The 21,398-nt window shown below is 40.5% G+C and overlaps 1 protein-coding gene across 1 annotated transcript in view; it reads left to right on the forward strand.

Annotated features, from left to right (window-relative positions):
- slc7a11 (solute carrier family 7 member 11) overlaps positions 1-20,157 on the forward strand; it is a 37,936-nt gene extending 17,779 nt beyond the window's left edge. The window contains exons 3-12 of the mRNA XM_056277700.1: positions 4,716-4,831; positions 6,557-6,682; positions 9,631-9,730; positions 9,939-9,983; positions 11,277-11,400; positions 13,073-13,176; positions 14,057-14,153; positions 18,079-18,228; positions 18,736-18,913; positions 20,089-20,157. Coding sequence (XP_056133675.1) covers positions 4,716-4,831; positions 6,557-6,682; positions 9,631-9,730; positions 9,939-9,983; positions 11,277-11,400; positions 13,073-13,176; positions 14,057-14,153; positions 18,079-18,228; positions 18,736-18,913; positions 20,089-20,144 — 1,096 coding nt within the window. The 3' untranslated portion in view covers positions 20,145-20,157. The remainder of the gene's footprint in view (positions 1-4,715; positions 4,832-6,556; positions 6,683-9,630; positions 9,731-9,938; positions 9,984-11,276; positions 11,401-13,072; positions 13,177-14,056; positions 14,154-18,078; positions 18,229-18,735; positions 18,914-20,088) is intronic.
- Positions 20,158-21,398: the final 1,241 nt, after the last annotated feature.

Raw genomic sequence — 21,398 nt, forward strand, 5'->3', positions numbered from 1 at the left:
ACTCTGCTTGCATAGCCCAACATCACAAGCACAAATTTGCCCCAGGGGTTTTTACAGCAACACAACATCCTGTCCTTAGACCCTCACACTGGATGAGGAACAACTCCATAAAAAAACTTTAACAGGGAGAAAAAATAGAAAAAAAAACCTCAGGGAGAATAACAGAGGAGCGCTCTCTCTCCCAAGATGGATAGACACGCAATGGATGTTGTGTTTACAGAATTTATATAATAAATAAATAAATAAATAAAACATAAGCCAACAATATAGCCAGGACTTTGCCTCATTACACAAATTAGAAAAAAAAACCAAAAACAAAACAGATCTTCATCATCTCCCACTGAGCATAATACTCCTCCAAATTCTGGAGAAAAGGTCAGTTCTGTTTGGATATTCCCCTGTCATAGTTCCTCAGCATCTTCAGCTCCTCTTCAGAAAGTTTTTAATCGATAGATTTAAAATGTCTCTTGTGCAGCATGTAGACCTCATGTTGAGCAGCTGAGCTACCGCCTCGGTGTTGTTGAGTCCTGATCCTCCTGCTGCTGCCACTAAGCGCTGTAGGGTGATGTTCCTGGTGGAAACCAGTTTCTGGGAAAGTTCTGGAGTGCACTGACTGTGGATACCAGCCTGGCTCCATGATTCAGTCGCTGGTCCAGCAGCCAGTGCAAGGAAGCTACAGGCTCCAACCATTCACACATATAGTATCCTGGCAGCAATTTCTATAGAAACTCAGCCTCCTTATGCATGACAGTCTTGATGATCAACTCATCATCCTTGGTCAGATAGAAAACTGGCCCGCTTGCTCCCGTGTTGAAAATTTTGATCAGGGGTCATTACTCAGTGACAGAAAGCCACAGGAACGTAGGTTTTGAAATGGAAGTCTGGGAAATAGTGGGCTCAGGTCAAATTGCTGCCCTCACTGGGGAAGAAGATACTCTCTACCACATAGAAGTCCTGCATCAACACGTCTCTCTCCAGGTTGGAGCTCAGGTTACCCACTGTGTAACCTATACTCAGCTGGATGGCACCTTTCAGGGCGGAGGATGTGGTCTTCTTGTAGGTGGTCTCTCATGAGGCATCCACGCCTCTGTGGCCAATCATCTTCTCCTGACCGGGCTGGCCTGAGGAAGAAGGCATCTCTGTGATGAAGGCCTTCTTTGCAGCAGCATCAGCAGTACATGTTTGACATCCCTTTTGTTGGAGTCTAAAGTTGGGGTTGAGTCGGCACATGATCAAGTTAGTTATTTCAACAGGTAGAGGAAAGAGTAAGTGCAAAACACTCATCAAGACCTTACTTACTTAGCCTTTAACCTTTAAGAACTGTTTTCCTTTATTGGCCTTATGCATCTTTCAGAAACCTGTTACTTGTTTTCTCAAACGGAAATTTTTTATCATCCAACAAATCAAAACCGTCTATCCCTATCAAAACCAAAATTGTCCCTAATTGTGAATATGTGTGTGTCAGTCCTGTGACGGACTGGGGGCCTGTCTAGGGTGTCTCCCTACCTGCCACCCAATGACTGCTGGGATAGGCTTCAGCATTCCTGTGACCCTGAGTAAGGATAAGTGGTTTGAATGACGAATGAATGAATGAATGAAATCAAAACCAACTACTTTCTGCAAAGTTGACACATGTTCAATACATTTTCCTGCATCCGAAAAATACTCAGATACTTTCACAGATTTTCCAAAGTTTTTTTTTCCAGTCTAAGAAACCATTAATTTCCTCTAGTGAGTACAGATCTCCAATTTGTGACTGTGAGTCCGTAACAGAGATACAGTCAGAGTCAGAGTCATACCCTATTTCCTCCACCTTATCCTCACTAGCAACATTCTCCATAAAGCACGACCCACCCTTTGCCCCCTTTGTACCACCAGCCTGATGATGGTCAGGTCTAGCTGCTGGCCCTTTTCCGCTGCTTTTCCCTGCTGCCAGTTCTTCCTCTACTCCTTTCCTTTCGTCTGTTGTGACACTTGGGACAGCCGAGCTGTCATTAATTACATTGTCACTGCCCGAATCAACTTGCTGTTCCCCTGCCTGATTATCTGCCTACCTGCTGTATCCCTCCCCTGCCTCAGGCTCAGTCAGCAGGGCGCCACTGCCCCCGAGGAGCCAGGAGAGCACTGGTGTTAGTGCACTCCTCGGCCGGCCCAGCCCCTGGCTCAGGGTGCCCCTTGGCAAGCCTGTGAGGGCAAGTGTTCTGCTTGTGCCCCACATCCCCACACTGAAAACATTTAATGCTGCCTGTGCTGACGCACACCATGTAATGTCCTTCCCCATATTTTACTCTGAAGGAAACCTCCAGCATCTGTGACGGACAATTCGGATACATGAATACCAGTCTCCGGAGGGATTGGACATTTTTCACTTTATAGTTCATACAGCCCATTCCACGGTCCTAAATCTGCTTGCCAGCTTCCCAAAGCACTGCAGCGCCTGCTCCAACAACTCATTGGAAATGAACGGGGGAATCCTGGAGACGATAACCCGGGTGGAAGGCATGGCAAGTAGGGAAACCTGAAGATAGATGCCATTCAGACAGACACCGCTTGCTATTAGCTTAGCCACAAAACTCTCCTCTTTCAGAAAAGCAACCACACCTTTATTCATCCTGGAAGCATAGGACAGGTTGGTGTGTCCCGCAGCCAGGGGAACCACCTCTATCAGAACAGAAGGATTAGACTGAACCCACACTCCATGTCAGTTAAAGAGATAAATCATCTCCGAGGATTGAACAAAAAACTACAACAAACAAAACATGACCACGACCAATAAACAAATTCAATCTGAAACCATCAGCCCTAAAGACAAAAATAAGCTAATAATTGGATAAATACATTGACTTTACTAACAGCATCTTGATTAGGATGCCTCCTGGGCGCCTTCCTTTGGAGGTTTACCGGGCACGGCCAACTGGGAGGAGACCCCGGGGTTGACCCAGAGCACACTGGAGGGACTACATGTCCAATCTGGCCTAGGAATGTCTTGGGATCCCCCAGGAGGAGCTGGAGGACATTGTTGGGGAGAGGGACATCTGGAGTGCCCTACTTAGCTTGCTGCCACTGCGACCCGACCCCGGAAAAGCGGCTGAAGATGAGATGTGATTTACTAACAGCAGGTCGCTCTCACCAAACACACTTACTCACACACCGACTCGAGTGAGAGAGAGACAGAGAGAGACAGAGAGAGAGAGACGCAGAGAGAGAAGGAATGAGGTTTGAATGTCCAATTCAATTAATTTTCCTAGTAAAAAGAGAATGTATTTAACCTCGAACACACCATTAAGGTATTAAGTACTCTAAAAAGAAAAAGTGCTCTTTTCTTGTATGGAGATGGGATTAACTCTCCTTCCTGTGATCAATGGTGCAGATAACCTGGAAAGGTCGTTGATTGCTCCCACTTCCTGTTTTAGATCTGATAACCAAGTCAAGCACAAACTCTCCCAGAAGACTTTACTATCTGGTTAATGTCAATTTGTTACGTTTATGTGAGGTGAAGGAAAGGTCACTGTGCGGACCCACTTAATAGATGAGCGGCTCCTCATCTCTGGTGATTTCCCATGTGAAAGAGAAAGAGCAGGGTACGATATAACCGATGGCCCGGGGCCAGAAAAAGTTTATGCAGGGCAAGTTGGTTGGCCAGTCAATCAGAGTCATGGGTATGTCCTTTTAAATCTTCCCCGCCCTAGTGTCATTCATCCATCATACTCGTACAGGTCCTCGGAAAAAAAAACTGTGAAAGAGACATATGAGGCTTCAAAAAGAAAGATGGGCTTTCTACTACTTTATCAAAAACATGCTCTCGATGTGCACAACAAAAGAAACCACTCACAGTGTGCTAGCCAAGCGGATGGCGGATAACCCATCATCAGGCCCGCTTAACATCTGGGCGAGATGGGCAAATACTTAGAGTCACCAGAGGATGGAGATGCTTATTAACACAGCTTAGCACACCGTGAGGAGTGAGCGACCCGTCATCGCTTATGGAAAGATGGTCACCGATGTGGCATGTTAAAGGCACACAAACAAATGTTATAAAAATAATGTTAAAATGTTAAATGTTATAAAAATGAATCAGTTGTGTGTAAGAATCAATTTTATTTTACTTGACACATTATGAGGAAATAATCAGCAGTATCATATTTTATACAATGAATAAATCACCAAAATTTCGGAAAAAAGTTTAAATTTTTTGGCTGCCTGGTCACTGAAATGTACAATGGGCCAGTAAAGCGCTGATCTACTGGCCAAATGGTCCGACACGAGAGAGAGAGAGAGAGAGAGAGAGAGAGAGAGAGAGAGAGAGAGAGAGAGAGAGAGAGAGAGAGAGAGAGAGATCTCACTACACAATGATAGCATCTTTTACTAACCAACCGGGCTAAGATAGGCCTTAAACTCTAATAGTATGGTATCTTTAGGAACAATCCTATACCATTTTATTATTATGATGTAACTTTTAAAGCAAAACCAGGTTGCATACGATTGGGTGATGCATAATATTTAATGTGTAAGGCAAACTAAAAAGGCAATAATCTGATGTGTAAAAGTTTAATCCTTTTCTTTGTGTGCCCGTTTATATTTGTGTGTTTCTCTGATCAAATATTTTTTCTTTGTTTACTCATCTTTATTGAAACAATCTATATCAACCAAAGTATTTAATATTAAAGCATATTGCTACTTTTTTATTTCTACTCTGTGCAACTTTTTCCTCACAGGCCAGCAGGGCTGGCAGTGATCTCCCTAGCCTTCGGTCGGTACATCCTGGAGCCTCTCTTCATGCCCTGTGGAATTCCCCCCATCGCCATCAAACTTGCCACTGCCATTGGCATAAGTATGTACTACACAGAAACTGCACAATTCTTTTCTTTCAATACATAATACATAACAGCTGGGCCCCACAATGTGTTGCTGGCCCACTGCAGGTGTCTCCCAACATAACAAAGGAAAAAAACACCTTAATGAGTGGGGGTCCCTGCAGGTGAAACGACATTTCCTTTAGTTTGGTTATCATTGTTTTCAAAAATAATGTGAACACAAATGTTGCTTTTCCATTCTAAACTAAAAACTTGACAATAGTCAGCATCATGAAAATCCATTCAATTATGTCATTGTTATACAGACTCATTCTTTCTTTAATCTATCTATCTATCTATCTATCTATCTATCTATCTATCTATCTATCTATCTATCTATCTATCTATCTATCTATCTATCTATCTATCTATCTATCTATCTATCTATCTATCTATCTATCTATCTATCTATCTATCTATCTATCTATCTATCTATCTATCTATCTATCTATCTATCTATCTATCTATCTATCTATCTATCTATCTATCTATCTATCTGTCTGTCTGTCTGTCTGTCTGTCTGTCTGTCTATCTATCTATCTATCTATCTATCTATCTATCTATCTATCTATCTATCTATCTATCTATCTATCTATCTATCTATCTATCTATCTATCTATCTATCTATCTATCTATCTATCTATCTATCTATCTATCTATCTATCTATCTATCTATCTATCTATCTATCTATCTATCTATCTATCTATCTATCTATCTGTTTGTGAGAATGGAACAGCATACAGGTGAAAATTGACCCATTTGAAATGGGACCCTGAAAATATACAAAAAGGTGATGTTTTGCATGAATTAAACAAAAAATTGAATAACTTTATTCTAATCCCAGAAAGTTGAATCAGTTCATCTGGATATAATGCTTAGTGGGAGAAATGTTTCATCACTCATCTAAGTGACTTCATCAGTCTCAGCTGACTGCAGGCATCCCCAACCTTATAATACAACACCCTTAGCAATAGGACCGCCCTTAACACCGACCAAGTGTGTCTGCTCCTGAAACTGTGTCTCCAGTCCACGTACTTCACATTAACTACAGTTTCAATGGCCATGTGTACTATTCACAGAGGATTTGGGAATAGTTGCAAGCACAGCATTTTAAAATGGCGACAGAAACTGTAGTTAATGGTCACGTCCATATTTGCATATGAAACTGGTAGTTGGTTTCGGTCATTATGCAACTGTATTGTTTATAAGGGGTGGTGATACCTGCAGTCAGTTTAGACTGAAGAAGTCACTTAGTTGAGTGATGAAACATACCTGAGTGATGAAACGTTTCTCACACTAAATGTTGTGTCCAGATGAACTGATTCAACTTTCTGAGATGTCCTTACCTGGATTACTGAGCATGCATTGAAACTTTATTCTAACAGAAGGCTTTGATATATTATTTTTAATTAGTTCCAAGATAGATTAATCAAAGAAAAATTATTTATATGGATAATTATATGGAAAACAATGAACAGAGGACAGCATGTATTTGGCAAGAGGGGACAGAAGTATTGTTATTCATCATATTGAAGTAAAGCCGGAAAACAAAATAATTGAGCGTTTTCCCTATTTGGTGTTGTCTTTCAGTCTGCCTTCTGATTCCTCACCATCTGTCCATCTCTCTTCCTACCTCGCCATCTCACTGTCTGTCTTCTTGTTTCTCTTATTCTGTTTTTCATCTCTCTCTTCATCTGGTTAGCTTCCGTCATGTACCTGAACAGTATGAGTGTGACCTGGACGGCCAGGATTCAGATCTTCTTGACCTTCTCTAAGCTCCTGGCCATTGCCATCATAATAGTGCCTGGAATGTATCAACTCTTCAAGGGTAAGACACCATCACTATCCTCACCATTGTCAAATTATCATTTTTTTTCATCATCATCATTTCTAGTGCACTTTAACACATTAGCACATGCAAAAAACATAAGCTGCACAAGAAGTCCACAATCCTTCAATTTCAGAGCCCGGCCTGACAGAAGAACATAGATAATATTTGACTGTTTACATAAACATTGCTAGACGTCACCAGGGTTCCTATGACAGAGATGCACCAGTTTAAACCCCGTGAGTTATGTTTGAATTTCAGTATGATTGATTTGTAACACAAAATTGCATGAAGGTTTGTATTGAATGTCCACATCATCTTGGTTGAACAGCGGTATAAACCAACATCTCAGATTGGTTGCCCTGCATATATGATACTCACATTTCTGGAAATTGGCCAAAATAATATCTAATTAAAATGTGGTACAATGCTAATATCAATTATCCAAACCACTTATCCTACTCAGGGATGCTGGAGCCTATCCCAGCAGTCACTGGGCAGCAGGTGGGGAGACACCCTGGACAGGCCGTCAGTCCATCACAGGGCTAATGCTAATATTTGTGATTCCAATTGCTCTCCACATAAAGATTTAAAAGACTTGAAAAAATATTTCCTAGGTCAACTTCTTACTTTAAGCTATACATGCCAGTGAATGTAAAATAAAACCAATTTTAGTTATTCCAAATGAGAAATTTCTTCATCATGTGTTTTCTCAGTTCTTCTCTTGCTGATTTGATTTAGGCAAGATTTTTTTTTAATTCATCACAACTGTTTAATTGTGATACATTGTGTTTTTTATTGACACAGAAGTCACACATATTTGATATCTTTTTTTTTTTTTAATTTGAACCAAGTTGTCAGTGGCTTTAAAGAATTCACTGTATCTCAAATTTCAAAGGAACAGGTGGAGGCAATACCTCACTTCTGTCCTTAATTCCCCCACCTCTATTTTAACCCCAACAAATGAACAGAGGAAATTATTCATCTTTCATCTTTGACTTCCTGATATTCACACCATGAATGAAATCAATGCTCAAGACTTGGCAGCTTGTTGATCCATCGATCCATCCATTGTGCACACCAGGGGTCCCTAACCTTTTTTTGCACAGCAGACCGGTTTGATATTTACAATATTCTTGCATGAACATGTTAAAAACTTTGCAACTCACCAATATCACTGACGTGAGAGCCCTGGGCATGTTTCCCTGCAACAATACAGTCATGACGTCTTTCCTTTTGAAGGAAGCTTTCTTTCTTTTTCTTTTTCTTTTTTTTTTGCAGTCTCGGCCTCTGCTGTCTGTGCATTATCATCAACGTTAGACCTTTTATTTCCCCTACCTCTTCTGAAGAAACTCAATCGACGTTTGTTTTTTACTCATGGTAGCTAGTTGCAACACACACATCGAGTAGGTAAGTGGATGATGACCGACTGATGACCTCACGTGCGTTGCATTACGCAAGTTCAACATCAGTATCCCCATCCTGACAGGGAATGTGAGGAAAGGTGCAGCACAGACAGACCATGCCAAGTTAAGTGTAATTACTGCACAAATACCCTATAATATTATATGTTTATTGTTCAGGTTTATTTATTTATTTAGCTAAATCATATCGTTTCCTCGCAGCTCGGTAGCAAATGCTTTATGGCCTGGTGCTGGTCCATGGCCCGGTGGTTGGGGACCGCTGTTCTACACCTTCTTAATCCTTTTCAGGATTACCAGGGGTCTCTATGGAACTTTAAAGTGATAATCTCAGACTTTTTCATATAAACAATCCCTCCAAAGGCTCAAACCTCAAACTCAAAGTTTTTTAAGCAATATATTTATTGAATTTTGTTTGCAAATTACATCAAAACAAGTAATAGCACAGTGCAGCAAACATTTTCACCCCCCCCCCATAACCCTGTCCCTATAACAAGTAATACAATTCAAAGCAGGGTTAAAGAAGATAATAAAGATAAAAATTCAATTAATAAAAATAATAAAATAAAATAATAATAACAATAATTTCTTTCACAGACTGATTAGAGGGTGTGGTTTTTTTCCAGTTGTTTTTACGCATATAAACAGTCAGATAGAGTTGTTCTACTCCCCCAGAGCTTGTTCTTGATGAAGCAAGTTACCAACACTAGTATTACGTCTTAGGAAGTACAGAAACAATCCCCAGATTTTATCAAAAACACTTTGTTTACGTCTAACAATATACATTATCTTTTCCATTGACATGTTTGAAGCCATTTCTTTAACCCACATACCAATTCTTGGTCCATCAACACTTTTCCAATTAAGAGCAATTACACGTTTTGCTTGTAATATACACATATCTATAAATCTGAACTCATTGCTATGTAAATGTGGGGTGGTAGGATATAAACCAAGAATAAAAAGCTTTGGACTCAATGGTAATTTCTTTGACAAAATTTGATCAATCATATCAACAACATCTTGCCAGAAGGTTTTCACTTCCACACATTCCCATATACAGTGAAACAGCGTCCCCCTTGCCTCACTACACTTAATACAGGTATCTCAAACTCACATTGGGGCCTGCATCGATACATCGCAGCGCCCTGGGGCGTTCTGTCACCACATATCAAAATTTGATTTGCTTATGATATGGTCACTCAAAATTGTAATCAATTTGCAGCTTCGGGCTTCAACGAAAGGCTAGCAGTACAAACTAGTGGTGGTCCAAGGAGCAGTGATGCATTTAAATGACATAGGAAATCACTGCTCTGCCCCAAGTAGAAAACAAGTAATTGAATTTGGACATGTTTCAGGCACACTTCAATATAATAATGAAAAACAGATTATGATTGTGATTTTGACAGGGCCAGCAGAGAAGGTCCTAATGGCCCCGACAGCCCACCACTGATGCAAGCTAAAACAGACTTTTATTTAGTTATCGAGTTCACGTGTGTGTCTGTTTGTGTGTATGCATTCTTACAGGAGAGACCAAAAACTTTGATAATGCCTTTGAGGTGAACAGTGTTCAACTGACTGGTCTTCCACTGGCCTTCTACTCAGGAATGTATGCATACGCTGGGTGGTAAGTATGGTCAGAACACACATGCACACATACACAGATCCATGCACAAAGTTAAGGCATTCATTTTAAAGGAATTAAAGATTATTGGTCATTATTTGTCTTCATATCTCACATCTGTGATACATTTTTTGTGGTATCTGTCCATATCTGTGGTACTTTTTTCACCTTTAGATAGAGTTTTTGAGATTTGTTTTCTTTTTTAAACCAGGTTCTACCTGAATTTTGTAACAGAGGAAGTAGATAATCCTGAAAGGTGAGTTTACACCATAGGAAAAGTGTATTAAGTTTGTCCCCTCTTGATTTAACAGAATCAGAATCAACTTTATTGGCCAAGTGTGTCTATGCACACGAGGAATCTGACTCCGGTACACAGCAGCTTCTAGCACCTGCAGACATCACTCACACAAAAAAGAAAAAAAAACTAAACAGAAAAATAGATGGAACAATAACAGGACATTGGAGGCAAGCGTGTATGTCACTACTATACAGAGTTTTGTTATGGTTGAGTAATCAACAACCTATGCTATGCCATATTGCTTATATGCTTCATTGCTCATACACTACACCATATACCATACACCATATATATTCCATACACCAGAGTTCTGCTGGTGTCGGGTGTGGCTGCCGCTTCTCCCTCTTGTAGCACCCCCCCCCATCCACCCCTGTATGTCTGTGTTATATTTATCTGTTTTGTTTCACCACCGTTTATTGTGAAGCGACTTTGAGTGTTAGAAAAATGCAGTGTAAGTTTGATTTATTATCATTATATACCATACCACAACTGCACAACTATATACTCCCACTATATTACACTATATTATCTTAGATACCTGTTTTATACACTATATATTCACCTACCAACAACCTCACAACTACATACTATGTTATATACCGATGGTACAACCACAACAACAGCAATAATTGTAACCAGTATACAGCAGTTGTATGTGTATTTACAATTGTACATTTGTATTGCACATCTGGTTTAAAGAGGTAGTACCCATTGTAGATATGTAGGTGAGACATATTGACCAGAGGGGGCTATTTACAAAGTGTCATATTTACATAATAAGTTTCTGTTCTTGCACCACACTGTTAAGTGTTCATGAGAGAGATGACCTTTGTGTGTGTGTGTGTGTGTGTGTGTGTGTGTGTGTGTGTGTGTGTGTGTGTCGGGGGGGTTGTTCCTATGTCTGGTGGTGGTTTTAATGCCCATCACTCTGTAGCGCCTGTCAAAGGGTAGGCGTTCAAACAGACTGCGTCCTGGGGTTGCAAATGTTTGATTAAATATCACTTTTCAGCAGTAATCTGTCTGCTCTTTGACCAGTCCTTTGTGATGCTATGTATCAGTGAAAGGAGGTTGGTAAAACAGGCAAGAACAAAAGACAAAAAAAGGCTTCCTACAACTTTACTTGTGGAGATCTTGTAGAGAGAATGGCAGATACCAATAAAGAGGTAGTGGCTAGCCAGAGAGAGAGATAGAGGTGAGGTGGTAATTAAAGTCAATTCCCTCTGTAATCCCCCCCCCCCCCACTGCCCTCAGGACTGTACCACTGGCAATCTGTATCTCCATGGCGATCGTGACTACCTGCTACGTCCTGACCAACGTGGCCTACTTCACGGTGATGTCAGCTGAGGAGCTCCTAGCATCAACGGCCGTTGCTGTGGTAACAGACACATAATTTTCTTCAGGATGGGGCACTTTTCCTGTTATTCTCTGCTCTTGTAACCAAAAAAAGTGGGGTGGATATGAGACAGGTTGCCAACAGCGATTAGAATTTAATGCATCTTCATCTTGACAAAAACAGATAGTGATATCAACATTGTGTTATTCACACTTTGAATATCTGAGCAGTGGGGAAGTATTTGTTATTTGAAACCAGTCAATTTAGACTCACCTCTTGTCCGAGTGTTGCTCACCTTTGACGTAGGCACAATCATTAACTTCTTCCTCAAAGTCTTGTTGCTAGTGGATGATCTCCGACTTTTGGGCCTCCCAGTAACTGTAAATATGATCCTGCAGGCCCATCCATTTAGTGCTAATGAAATCTCACACATTCTCAAGTAGCAGCCACCTCATTCTTATTAGGCTAAGCACTGTTATCAGTTTTACTGTAAGCTTGTAGTTTGGGAAGACCGATCACATAACAGCTTTTTCTAATGAGATTAGGTTTATTGCACTGTGCACAGTGAGTGATCGGTGCTCCTTAGCAAAGGTAAGAGGGGTATTTATCTGCTTAAAAGGATGTGGCTGGTGCTCTAAAGCTTATACTAGGCAGAGAAAAGTTAATATGCTATTTGAATTTGAAAAATCCACTGCCGGGGAAACCCAACTCAATGGGTTGTTCCTAAGAAATGATATAGTAAGAATTACTATTAGAATAATTTAATAATACTTTTCATCAGTAGTTATAACCTAAACAAAATGTGACATGATGTAAAAAAAAGTGTGGTGTTAAGATACTTTCTCAGAGGGTATCTGGGTGGCATGGCGGTCTATTCCGTTGCCTACCAACATGAGGATCGCCGGTTCGAATCCCCATGTTACCTCCAGCCTGGTCAGACGTCCCTACAGATACAATTGGCAGTGTCTGCGGGTGGGAAGCTGTATGTGGTTATGTGTCCTGGTCGCTGCACTAGCGCCTCCTCTGGTGTGTCGGGGTGCCTGTTCAAGTGGGAGGGGGAACTGTGGAGAATAGTGTGATCCTCCCACGCACAAGGCCCACCTGGTGAAACTCCTCACTGTCCGGTGAAAAGAAGCGGCTGGTAACTCCACATGTATTGGAGGAGGCATGTGGTAGTCTGCAGCCCTCCCCGGCTTGGCAGAGGGGGTGGAGCAGCGACCGGAGATGGCTCGGAAGAGTGGGGTAATTGGCCAAGTATGATTGGGGAAAAAAGCCCCCCCCCCCAAAAAAAAAAAATCACTGTAACCAAACAACTGTACAATGACAAAATAAAGTGGCTTTCTTTTTCTTTTCTATATTCTGTATTGGCGTACTCACATCTGGCCCCGCAAGTGTAGTTGACATACATCATATGCATGTAACAGAGCGCTGGCAATCAATATGTATTGGGAACTGCAAATATATAAGTTGTATACCACCTTTTTGTGAGACTGTGTTGCATATTCATATGGTAATTCAGAGCATGGCCTGTGTTTTAATGTTATGATGTATTCTATATTCTGATTTAACATGTAAAATAGTGCATATACATTTGTGATAAGCATACACCAAGGGATATCATATTAATTGAGTTTTTTTCCCTTTCTGTAATGAATTATAATTTTTTTTCCCACTCTTGTCTGATATGCTATTTACACCAACCCTTGACCCCAAGACATTTGCGGAGAAGTTAATGGGAAATTTCTCCATGGTGGTGCCAGTGTTTGTGGCCTTGTCCTGCTTTGGCTCCATGAATGGCTGCCTCTTTGCATTCTCGAGGTGGGTGCACCTTAATTTTCACTGCCTGTTTTAATGTGACCTCGAGTGACCTCGGATTCATGTTTCCATACAACTGAGGAAGCTGTAGGCTATTCCGGTGGCATCTGGACACTGCTTGGCATCCTCTTGATCATATTCTTCATATATCTTATAATTCCTTTATAATTCTGTTATCCTCTTTATTGTTTTATTTTGCAAATTGTGTATTTTGTAAATTGTGTACGTCTGTCCATCTTGGGAGAGAGATCCCTCCTCTGTTTGTTCCTATTTTTCTCCCTGTTAAAGGTTTTTTTTTAGGGAGTTGTTCCTTATCTGATGTGAGGGTCTAAGCACAGGATGTTGTGTTGCTGTAAAGCCCACTGAGGCAGATTTGTAATTTGTGATATTGGGCTACACAAATAAAATTGACTTGACTATGATAAAATACCTCCCTTCGCATATCAATTTAAATGGATGTGTATGGGAGAAGTAAACCCACACACAATATTCATTACTAATGGATTTTAATGGAACATGTAAAACTTTTGTCGCGTGTAATTATCTTTTGTGTGTATAGGTATAGCATTGCAATCAGAGTTCACAACAAATTGCAAAAGCTACAATCTGGTCAATGCTAATTGCTGAAGTAGCTACATAGGAGAACATTAGAAGCCGTCATACTTTTCTTCATTTTTCTTCTGACAAATTACATCCTTTGATATCAAAGTTCCCATTTTAGATTAAATAAAAAGTGTTACAATGAAGCAATGATGCTCAGCCTGTGTGTGTGTGTGTGTGTGTGTGTGTGTGTGTGTGTGTGTGTGTGTGTGTGTGTGTGTGTGTGTGTGTGTGTGCGTGTGTGTGTGCGTGTGTGTGTGCGCGCACACACTCACCCTTCCAGAATGTTCTATGTGGCGTCACGTGAGGGTCACCTCCCCGAGGTTCTGTCCATGATCCATGTCCAACGACATACTCCACTTGCTGCTGTCATCGTACTGGTCAGTATCTTACAACAACACCACAAAAACAGCATCACGATGCAATACTTGGCATGGTGAGTGGTTAGCACTGTTGCCTCACAGCAAGAAGGTCCTGGGTTCAAACCTCAGGCCGTCCCAGGTCCTTTCTGTGCAGAGTTTGCATGTTCTCCCCGTGTCTGCGTGGGTTTCCTCCAGGTGCTCCAGTTTCCCCCCACCATCAAAAAATACATGCATGTTAGGGTTAATACTCCTGTCTGTGCCCTGACCAAGGCAATGGAAAGAAATAACTGGAGTTGGTCCCCGGCTGCTGCATAGCAGCTGCCCACAGCTCCTAGCTACACAGCTAGGATGGGTTAAATATAGTATATTTCATTTGTATGTATATATATACAAAATGACTAATAAAGAATATTCTATTATATTCTTCATGGCAATTACTGTCACAGGAACAACAAATGAGCATTCACGTTACAGCTTTTCTCAATTGCTTTGACACAATTTTCAAATGATAATGAATATTTTCAAAACAATGTGCAAAACTTTTAAACCACTGGGCACTTGTTCCCGACAGATTTGAATTTCTCATTCTTTTAAACAGAATGAAAGAAAGAATGTCAGGTGAAACTTGAACTTCACTAATGAATGGGGAGTATCTCACATCTTACATCAACCAATCACACATTCTGTCAAGTTAGCTGACAGGTGCTCTTGATGAGTATGGATTTTGCTAAACATATTTATAGAGCTTGACCACAACAGAATCACTACAATTTCCGAACATGGAGGAACCTGGCTAGGTAAACTGCCTGTTTGAGGAAGAGGAAGAGGAGTAAGGATCCATGTAGTGAGGGGAAGACACCAGACTAGAAAAAGAGGCAGAAGAGTACAAAGACATAGAGCTTTCCCAGATGAAACACGGGCCACAATTGGAGCATGTAATTAACCATGGCCTTACAATGGCTGAGGCTGGTCGCCGAGTGGAGCCTAATGTAAGCCGTGCTACAGCGTCTTCAGTTACCCAGCCATTCTGCAGGGAAAACAGGTATGTACTCAGTCAATACTGGAATTATTCATGTTACAGTATTCCAGTTATAGAAATACAGCAGAAATAAATGTAAAAAAACAAAACAAAAAAAAAACAGTTGAATTGCATAAAGTCAGTAAAAGTCAGAATACTAATGCTGTAAACTCATCCTGTAAGAAATACATGAGGCACAGTACATCACAGGACAGTGCATTACAGTGCATACACAGTAATATTATCTGATTTTGAATTCCAAAGTGTAGGACTAGATGATTGCCCTGTGCTAGTGGCAGAAGAGCTGTTTTTTCACCTCAACAAGAGCAAGAGATCTGCAACATGGTGGTAGCAAATAATGCTATTACACTGAGAGACATCCAGAGTGCAACCTTAGAGGACAATGGTATCTTTCCAAATATCAACTCTGTAAGCATCTATACAATAGATAGAGTGTAAAGATACCAGATGACCATGAAACAACTTTACTAGGTACCGTTTGAGAGAAACTGTGACAGAGTGAAGGAGCTGTGGTACCAGTATGTGCAGGTAAAGCAGTGGTGTACCCTACACCTAGTATACTGTACAGCAGGGTTCCCAAATTAGTTTTCCCCAAGGGGATGCCAAGCCAAGGGCCAAAATGTCAGTTTTTTTCCCAATACACCAGCAAAAGTTGTTTTTTTGTGCAGATATTATTATTATTAGTAGTAGTAGTGGTGGTGGTGGTTGTAGTAATGGTTTAGGGCTGAGATTCTTAAAACCTGAGTTGATGGTCACAAAAGAAAAAAAAGCACTCTTGAAGCAAAATAAGTCTAAATCATGACCAAAAATAAATGGCTCTTTATTCACCAATCAGTGAGAGTGATGGGATGAGGCAATCCTTCTGATGTCAGGCCTGTTTTCTGTTATGGCAAGCTTGAGGAAACGGCCAAGATTTGCAATGACGAGTCTTTCTTTTCTGGTTCCTGATCGAGTTCACTGAAGAAAACGATGACTCGCATATGTATTCGGAAGGAAAAATTGTGAGTAAAAGCATTGCAATAGCTCTCCTGTTTTTGAGTCGAGCTTGGGGAACCACGCTGATCCAAAAACCACTCACCCCAACGTCCTTGTGTTGTGCTTTGAGCAAATCAGATGTTCCCATCTCCAAGACCTCCATCTGAAGAGTTGCCTCATCTATTGAAGGCACCAGCATTTTGGTCTCTACAGTCCACTGGCTATCAGCCAGAACTGAGAACGACTGTCTCAGGAAGAGGAGGCTGTCACCTGAGAGTTTAGAGGAGCTTTCAAATCATTCCTTAAAGTTTTCTGCCAGGCTCATCATGAAATCCTTCGTCGCTGGATCTTCCTGCATTTCATTCTTCTCGCAATTATCCCATAGACTTGGAAAGTGCAACTTTCTCCCATGAATGTCTCTCTCCAAAGGTTCAGCTTTGACTGGAAAGCTTCAACCGCCTCGTCTGGAACAGTGTTGTTCTTGCCTTGTAACTGTAGATTAAGGCGATTTAGGTGAGACATAATGTCACATAAAAATTATATATATATATATATATATATATATATATATATATATATATATATATATATATATATATATATATATATATATTCAATTACATTTATTGTCATTAAAAACAATGTGCAGGCACATGTTAAAAATGAAATGAGGAATATATATAAATATATATATACACAGTCCAGTCAGATTTGAACTGACGGATATTCTGGTCAATTTTTCACTTTTTTGTGCAGGCCATATTCTTGGTTTAAGACAGTTATTGATTATCTGTGACTTAGCTGGTGAGTGGCTCTGTCTAGTCAAGGACTATGCATTTGTAATTTATTGACTTGGTATATGCCCCCTTGACCATTAAGATCTGCATATGGAGCCCTGCTAGCTATTCCCAGGTCTCAGTTTGTTACAAAGGCTGATCGAGAATTTCCTGTTTGAGCCCCCACTATTTTAGAACCCTCTTCCTGCTGAACGAAGACAAACCAAGTCTCTAGCTTCTTTTAAATCTCATCTTAAAACTTGTCTTTTCATGAAATCTTTTACAAATGTTTGATATTTGTTTTTATACTGTTTTTATTTTTACTCTTAATTATTTGGTCTTACTCTTTGCCTTGTCTTTGTTTTTTTTTTGTGTGTGTGTGTGAAGCACTTTGTGACATTGTTTTAGCAAAGTGCTATATAAATAATATTATTATTATTACTACATGTTTTGGGTGTGTTATGACCTTTTGCAGGTGAGCTGTGGTGTTGTGCTATACCACATAAGCTGGTTTGACAAATACAACTAGAGCTTTGAGAATTTTAAAACTGTTTCAAGAAATGAGCCAAAGCGATTGAGAAAAACTGTAATTTACAGTCAACAATAGCAATACTTAACAGTGACAATTATCAGTGAAAACCTGATCATGTTAACAAACAGCAAACAACAGCCATTGCAATTGCAACAATACCACTAACTACATAGGCAATGCACTTAGCATACCTGCAATTCCTGCATGCATTTTTAAATACAACCTTTGCAAATAATTTGCTTATCATGTTACCAGGCAGGGCCATTATGGCTGGTGCAAACCATATAAAATGGAAGATTCTACACCAATGTACAATGCATGGCAAAACAAATATTCCATGCACAATGATAGGGTCTCCTCCTGTGTCCTTTCCATTCATCACCTGTTTGGTGGCTATAGCACCCAACACCCCTACTACTACTTCGACTACTGCCCCTACCACCATCTTGTATAACAACACCAATTAAACTTCAGTAACATTGATGTACACAATAGTATTATTATTATTACCAACTTCATTTCCCCCTTGTTTTTGCTCAAATGTGTGTGTGTGTGTGTGTGTGTGTGTGTGTGTGTGTGTGTGTGTGTGTGTGTGTGTGTGTTTTTTTTTTGCACGCACAGTACCCTATGACTATGTTCCAGCTGTTTGTGGGTGACATATACAGCCTGTTAAACTTCATGAGCTTCCTGCGCTGGCTGTTTATCGGCATTGCAGTGCTGGGATTAATCTACCTACGATACAAAAAGCCGGAGCTCCACCGGCCCTTCAAGGTGCGTGAGGTCACAGTTGTTATGGTGGGAGCTATCAAACAAGTCTTCTAGGTTAACCTATCCTGAATTGGATCTAAACTGGGTCGTGGAAAAGCACAGCTATCTGGAATTCATACCGTTTTATTATAGCAGGAGTTGTGACAGAGATCCTCCATCCTGAATGCTTCCTGCATTTTTAAAAAAATATTTAAAGCCGTTTTCAAACTGTTGTGCCATGATATTACACCATTTGTTTGGCTGCTCTGCTGTTATTTATTTAATAAAAAGTGTTTTAATTGCTGTTTCTCAAATAATTTATTTGCTGTCAAGAGGACTAAAAATGGTAAACAAACAGAACCATGCATTGGAATAAAAAATACAAGATACATCTTCTTAAATGGCTCTTTCAATATGTATTGTGCTTTATGACTGCTAAAAAGAGGTATGATTATATAAAAGCATACTAATAGCAACACCTGCAGTGAATCAAACTGACCTCAATATTTTTCCCTGACACTTCCTCCACAGGTGCCCCTCTTCTTCCCGATCATATTCTGTTTCACTTGTTTCTTCATGGTCTTCCTGTCCCTGTACTCTGATCCAGTTAATACAGGGATAGGCTTTGCCATTTCCCTCACTGGTATTCCGGCCTACTACATCTTCATTGTGTTCAACCGCAGACCAAAATGGCTACAGAATGCATTAGGTACCTCACACCGGCACAGACGGCTAACTGAATGATGAATGTGCCCTCAGACATGTGGCCACATATCTACAAATCTAATGCTTGATTTATTGTTGCTAAGATGAAATCCATCCCCAGAGGACATGACTGAAGTAAAATGTTTTTATAGAAGACATATATCCCAAAAGCAAGTTTTTCACATTTTTGTGTGGTGTTTAGCACTGTTATACGTTGCACCACACAATAGTAGACATTTTAAACCTCAGTAAACATTCTACTTATTTTTATTAATGAAAGTGACGCAGGTTGTAAAAATCTTTGTAAAAATCACACACACTGGCTTTTAATGTTTACAATCAACGGGAAGAGAATGCATATATTGTAAAACAATTACATAATACCCATAAGAAAGCACAAAGACATAATACATAATAAGATCAAAATTATCATTCAAGGGCGTCCAGGTGGCATGGCGGTCTATTCCGTTGTCTACCAACACAGGGACTGCTGGTTCGAATCCCCGTGTTACCTACGGCTTGGTTGGATGTCCCTACAGGCACAATTGGCCGTGTCTGTGGGCGGGAAGCTGGATGTGGGTATGTGTCCCGGTCGCTGCACTAGCGCCTCCTCTAGTTGGTTGGGGCGCCTGTTCAGGGGGGAGGGGGAACTGGGGGGAATAGCGTGATCCTCCCACGCGCTACGCCCCCCTGGCAAAACTCCTCACTGTCAGGTGAAAAGAAGCGACTGGCGACTCCACATGTATTGAAGGAGGCATGTGGTAGTCTGCAGCTCTCCCCGGATTGGCAGAGGGGGGTGGAGCAGTGACCGCGACAGCTCGGAAGAGTGGGGTAACTGGCCGGATACAACTGGAGAGAAAAAAGGGGGAACCCCTCCCACTAAGGAGGGAACCCCCCCCCCCAAAAAAGTGCTAATGTTGCAATTGTCTGTGCATTATACTGTTTATTGAAAAGCATATAAATTGAAAAACTGTTCAGGCTGTTCTGAGGCACCTTGATTAGGACTTTCAAAACTCCCATACGCATTCTCCTTTGGCATTTCACTGCTTCACACCGGTCGTGTTCCCTCATACCTTTCTCCTCATTTTATGTCACATTACGTAACAACCATACTGAGTTTTGTTAAACCATACATCATGTGAGAAATAATGTCATGTATGGCTTTCTTTCTGTCCTCAGATTCCGTCAACAAATTCTTGCAGATCCTTCTGCAGGTGGTTCCCGCTGAGCATTGATACCAACCACACGCTGGATCCCCTGCTGGACCCATTCACGTTGCAGTGCTTAATGTGTAAGGTACACAAAAGTAAACTGGTGCCTTTTTTTTTTTTGTTCCTTTAGAATGACTGACCCAGTCCAATACACCTCTGATTTGCTTGGTGCTTTTATCATTGTGGCCTTCCTTTCGACAGGTTGGAGCACACAGATACTCCAACTATGACACTTGGTGCTATTTCCTAGAGGACTCTTTACTATTTGACACTTTCCATTATTATGCCTTCAACTTCTTGACCTATGTGAACTGTCTCATCCATTTGCTTACATGTCACATAAGCCAATTCCACCTTGTTGACTGAGGAACCATATAGTTAACTTTATTCACATTTTAATGGAAATTGATAAATCAAACTGATGTACTGTATAAAGCTTAATATTCCCACTTATTTACATATGATGTGTGTTAGAGTGAAAATTCAGATTCAATTGCTGAATGTCCATTAACTTTTCTTGTGCAAGGACATTCTTGGAGACTTTTAAAAAGCCCTTGATTTTATTCTGTCTTTGCCTACTGACATTGATGAAGAAGGTATAAAAAGGGTATAGATGTAGAGGACAGTGATGGTGATATGGATTAGACTGAAGGTAAAAATCCTTCCAGCTTCTCACAAGTACGAAGTACGCAAGTATCAAGTACACAACTACCCAGAAAGTTTAGTTGGCTAATGCCGGCATGTCGCCTTTCTACTCACCTCATATTTTATTGGTCCAATGAGATTGACTCCATATGTGTCGCCTATGTAGCATGGGTCTCGGCGTATTTGATGACCCCCGTATTAAGAAGGCAATTTGGAGGGGGTTGGTCTTACTGTGTGCTTTTACACAGGAGATAGATGTAGACTTTCTTTCTCAGAGTGAGTGTGAGATGCAGTCTCTTTTTCTTTCTTGAATTTACCACCAGTGCCATCGGTTTTACCACCAAAATCATACTAGTATGTTTTCTAGCTCAAAAAAACAAAAACAAAACAGGCTCAACCAGTTAAGATGGAAATGAAAAAAAAAAGCCATTTTATTTTCAATTTTATTTTTATTCTATTTTCTGTATTTATTGCAATCTAAATTTAGAGTACTCGAGTACATGTACTCTAGCTGTTTCTGTAACAAAATGAAAAAGCAATGGGACATTATTTAGCTTTTCCATTTACATGTTCTGCCAATCTGGGAGACACTCTTTGTATGGGAAACTTAGACAGCATCTTACCAGACCTCTC

This window comes from Lampris incognitus, chromosome 1, assembly GCF_029633865.1.
Source record: "Lampris incognitus isolate fLamInc1 chromosome 1, fLamInc1.hap2, whole genome shotgun sequence".
NCBI lineage: Eukaryota > Metazoa > Chordata > Actinopteri > Lampriformes > Lampridae > Lampris > Lampris incognitus.